This window comes from Merops nubicus, unplaced genomic scaffold (assembly GCF_000691845.1).
Source record: "Merops nubicus isolate BGI_N331 unplaced genomic scaffold, ASM69184v1 scaffold18046, whole genome shotgun sequence".
Classification (NCBI taxonomy): domain Eukaryota; kingdom Metazoa; phylum Chordata; class Aves; order Coraciiformes; family Meropidae; genus Merops; species Merops nubicus.
The window spans coordinates 19,271-23,910 of record NW_008617141.1 but is presented as its reverse complement, the minus strand read 5'-3'; the positions used below and the strand labels follow the sequence as shown (position 1 = coordinate 23,910).

The 4,640-nt window shown below is 60.5% G+C and overlaps 1 protein-coding gene across 1 annotated transcript in view; it reads right to left on the bottom strand.

Moving 5' to 3' along the window:
• Window positions 1-420: 420 nt before the first annotated feature.
• HADHA (hydroxyacyl-CoA dehydrogenase/3-ketoacyl-CoA thiolase/enoyl-CoA hydratase (trifunctional protein), alpha subunit) overlaps window positions 421-4,640 on the bottom strand; it is a gene marked incomplete at both ends in the record, with an annotated part of 21,911 nt that continues 17,691 nt past the window's right edge. The window contains 5 exons of the mRNA XM_008943055.1: window positions 421-566; window positions 1,513-1,627; window positions 2,426-2,621; window positions 2,954-3,022; window positions 4,338-4,478. Of these exons, the coding sequence (XP_008941303.1) occupies window positions 421-566; window positions 1,513-1,627; window positions 2,426-2,621; window positions 2,954-3,022; window positions 4,338-4,478 (667 nt within the window). The remainder of the gene's footprint in view (window positions 567-1,512; window positions 1,628-2,425; window positions 2,622-2,953; window positions 3,023-4,337; window positions 4,479-4,640) is intronic.

Genomic DNA, 4,640 nt, shown 5'->3' with positions numbered 1-4,640 from the left:
TGACTCTCAGGCATGGTAAAAGCTCCCCCTCTGACGTTCTCCCGGGAAGGGCTGATGAGGTCGAGTCCAGCGTGCCTCTGTCTTCTTATTCAAACCTGAAGACACAGCCCAGGGCCTGGTTTGAGTCCCACGAGCCAGAGCTCTGTGACATGCCTGTACCAGCAGAGGAACCCCCCAGGGACCTGGCAGAAGCGTCTCACAGCAGCTCTGAGGCTAACCGCCACCTCTCCTGGGGTGGGAACGCTGGGGCAAGCTCTGGCTCAGGCCTTTTGTGGGACAAGGACACTCAGGCTTGCCACACTGCTGCTCAAACCTGACTTGAACAGCTGGCTGGTGGCTAGAGCCCACTAGGCAAGCTCGCTGTGGAGCTTTTGAGCCCAGCCAGGCAGGCCAGCCCGAGGCCCAGCGGGAGCCACTCACCTCCCAGGCATGGTGGGAAGCCCAGGCCGAACACGGCACCAATGTCTCCCTCCACGGGGTTGCTGAGGATCCCCTCCTGCAGGCACATGGCTGCCTCGTTCACAAACCTCGTCACCAGGCGCATCTGGATGTCCTCGTCCGTGCAGCTGCAGGGAGAGAGGAGGGATTCCCACAAGACTGTCCCTGCGAGGGCAAGGACTGAGTCCTGGGACGTGCCCTGAAGGGGGCACGTGGGAATGGCAACGGCCCCACCAGCCCAGATGGGAACTGCCCCAGGAGATGTCTCAGTGCCAGGCTCCACAACAGGTTTGACCTCAGGAAGGTCACAGGAGGGGTGGCACCAACCTGCCTGCCCTGGCAAGGCCCACCACAGGGCAGCATTCTGCCAGGGTGCCCAAGCAAATGCTGGTAACGTGAGGATGCCCAGTTCCCACCCGACCAGGCTCCAACCACCACCTGGAGTGACTCCGTGTTCAGCAGTGGCATTGAATCCCAGAATCATTTGGGCTGGGAGAGACCTTTCAGATCCTGCAGTTCAACCACTCCCAGTCCTGCCAGGTCCCCACTGCCCCGTGTCCCTCACCCCACATCTCCACGGCTTGGAAACCCCTCCAGGGGTGGGGACTCCACCACTGCCCTGGGCAGCCTGGCACAGCCCTGGGCAACCCTCCAGGGCAAGAAATTGTTCCTCAGGGACAACTGAAGCCTCCCCTGGGGCAACTTGAGGCCCTTTCCTCTTGTCCTGTTGTCCCTTGGGAGCAGAGCCCGACCCCCCCCTGGCTCCAGGCTCCTGGCAGGAGCTGTGCAGAGCCAGAAGGTCTCCCCTGAGCCTCCTTTGCTCCAGGCTCTGCTCCCCCAGCTCCCTCAGCTGCTCCTCCCCACCCTTGGGCTCTAGACCCTTCCCCAGCAGCTCCATTGCCCTTCTCTGGCCACGCTCCAGCCCCTCAAGGTCCCTCTGGGAGTGAGGAGCCAAGAGACACTGAGTAGCGAGTGGAGAGACATCGAGTCCTCCCTCCCTGGTGCAGCTGCTCAGGCAGGAGCTGGGCAGGGCTGTGCCAGCCCCTCCAGGCTCGGGCACACGCAGCTACTTACACTTCAGGGTTGGCTGTCACCTTGAACCGTTCCAAGATCTCATCCATGCCAGAATTCAGGCTCCTGTTCTTCACCCCCTCCTGGTAAATGTAAAATCCTTTCCCCGCCTTGCGACCTGCCAGGGATAAAAGGAGAGTCACGTCCTGCCACGTGTCCTGTGTGCTCCTGCCACCTCTGATCTCCTTGTGACTCCTGCCTCCGTTAGCATGAGCAGATCCTCCCAGCACAGGCAGTGCCCCTGCACTTCAGAGAGAGCCCGTTTGCTGCCCAAGGGAGGACAGAGGGAAGGGGCCCGGGTCCAGCTGCCTCCTTGGCACAATGCTGTCACTGTGCCAGGTGCTCAGTGCCACCACGAGGTGCAGAGGACAGGCAGTAGTGCCACCACCTCTGTGACTGCAGCAGCAAACACACAGTCCTCAGGAGCAAGGGACAGAGAGGACAGATCTGAGTAATGCTCCTGGCCTGGGGGTCTGGTCACAGCGAGGGTCACTGGAGGGTGAGGGCAGGTCCTGCTGATGGACCTTGCTCTGTCCTGGCTCGCTCAGAGACGCCTCTGGCCCCAGTGCCACCAGGGCACAGCTGCTGCCACACGGGCAGAGGCCTCGTTTTTCCCTGCACAGAGCTTCTAAAGCTGAGTTCAGGGCTTGTTTCACTTCAGCACATTTATTCCCAGTCACTTGCTGCCCGTGTCCTGGAGCACTTGTGCAGATTTAATGAAGGGGCCAGGCAGAGGTTCATGAGATCTTTGCCTGCTGCTGCTTCTGCAGAGGAAGCCACCGAAGGGCAGAGCTGGGAGGGGTTCCCCACCCCTCCCCAGGCCTGTGCTCCGACCGCACCGAGGCAGAAGACGCCGCCGGCGCTTTTCCCTGAAGGAAGGGGCAACGTGCTGGATGGGAACAGCCCCACGTCTCACCTAGGAAGCCCTTCTGCACCATCAGCTTGAACAGGTCGATGCTGCCCCCCCCGAAGCGCTCGCCAAAGGCCTTGCCCAGGTCCTCAGCCACGTGGGTGGCCACGTCCACCCCCACCTCGTCGATGAGCGTGGCGGCGCCCACCGGGAAGCCGAAGGCCGTGGAGATGGCGTCGATTTTCTTTGGGTCAATGCCCTCCTGCAGGAAGGGAAGGGGAAGTGATGATGTCCCTGGGTGAGGAACCCACGGGGGTGGAGGGCAGAAAGCCCTGGCTGGCTCAGCTGGTGCCACGGATGGTGCCCAGCCCCAGCAGCTGCTTGGTCACAGAGGGGAGCAGCGGAATCGCGCCCACGCTGCTCCCAACTCCCCCACGGAGCTGTGTGGGGAGGGAACAGCCTCAGTGCTGCCTGTGCCAGGTCTCACCAGCCCACAGCTCAGCCCACAGCAGGCTGAGGACAACCAGGAGCACCGGGGCGGGCCCCCCACCTCCCTTCTTGCCCGAGGGGGGCAGGGATGAGGGCGACACTCACCTGGAGAACTCGGACCACTTCTGCCAGCATGGGCCCCAGGCAGCGCGTGGTGTAGAAGCCAGGCCCGTCCTAGGGGAGGGGGGTACAGCAGGAAGGCAGGTGAGCACCAACTGCAGGGCCACGGCCTCTCTCAGCAGCACACAGAGTGTTTCACAGCCCAGGCTGCAGCTCAGGCACTGACACTAAACTCTGTTTCTAACAGCATACTATCAGCTGTTAAAATAGTTTTTTTTCCTATAGGGCTCAGCAGCGTTTGGAAACTCCCATGAATCTACTCCCTGGAAGTTCCCATCAGAATGTTTTTATTTAAAACAGAGCCTGGAAAGTAAAACAGGCTGCTCAAGTCCCCTTGGCTTCACCAAGCCCAGCAGGCTGAAGGGAAGGGTGCCCAGTGAAACCGGTTGATTCACCTCTGATACTGCTCACCAAGTCAGGAAGCATCAGATTAGCTGCAAGCTGGCACTCGGGGAAGCCTCTGATGTGGGGATCAGGGTTAGAGCAGCAGTGCTGTGTCCCCACTGCCCTTCAGAGGTGCCTGGAGCACTTTCAGAGACGCCAGTTCTCCCAGCACTGTGGGGACCTGCTCAGCACTGCTGGCAACCTCAAGCCTCAGGGAAAAGGCCAACCCAAAACCACCACTCATGATTGCCCCGAGCCTCCTGGCTGAGCCTCCCACAGAGATCCTGATGCTTCCCACCACGGAGCACGAGGCCACCTCTGTTTGGAGAGCTGTGTCTTCAGCAGCAGCTGTCAGCCCAACAAACCCCTGCAAGGCCACGGCTCCTCTGAGGCCCTGCTGCCTCCTCCCTCTGCTTGGCACAGCTCCTCCCCGACACCTGCCTGGGTATTTCTGCCCCCTCCTGCCCAAGATTTCAATCCAGGAAGAGGAGTCACTGCTCATCCACCCTCTGTTCCTGCAGCTTGCCAGGGAGATGAGGGGGAGAGCCCTGCCCAGGCTCTGCTCCATCTCAGACCCCACTACAGGCTTCAGGAGCTGGGAGCTGTGTGGAGCAGGACTGCTCCTTCTGCTGGCCCAGGAGGTTGGTCCTGCACCTTCTGCCTCCTTCAAAGGCCACTTGAGGGATCTCTTGGGCATCTCCTTCAAAGGCCACTTGAGGGATCTCTTGGGCATCTCCTTCAAAGGAGACTTGAGGAATTTCTTGGGCACCTCCTTCAAAGGAGACTTGAGGAATTTCTTGGGCACCTCCTTCAAAGGCCTCTTGAGGGATCTCTTGGGCACCTGCCTCCTTCTACCCTCCATTCCTACTTCTGATTGTGAGAAGCAATGGGGGTGACTGGCAGCCCCAGCCCAGCCTCCTCTCCCCACGTGAGCCTGCCCCTCTGCCTCCTACCCCAGCTCACACTCCCCACAGTGCTTCCTCACCTTCACCACGATGACAACCTTGCCCTGCTTGAGGCCAACAGCGACAGCAGAAGCTGCTGTGTCCTGGGATGTTTTGTCTGTGGTGATGATTTCCAGGAGCTGCATTTTGTCCACAGGGGAGAAGTAGTGCATCCCAATCACCTGGGGACAGGGGAGAGCTCGGGGTTAATCGTGGAACAGGATCAGGGAATGGTTTGGGAGAGGAGGGACTTCCAAGGTCACCCAGTCCAATCCCTGCAGGGACAGGGACATCTGCAGCTAGAGCAGGGTGCTCAGAGCTCATCCAACCTCCCCTGGGATGGT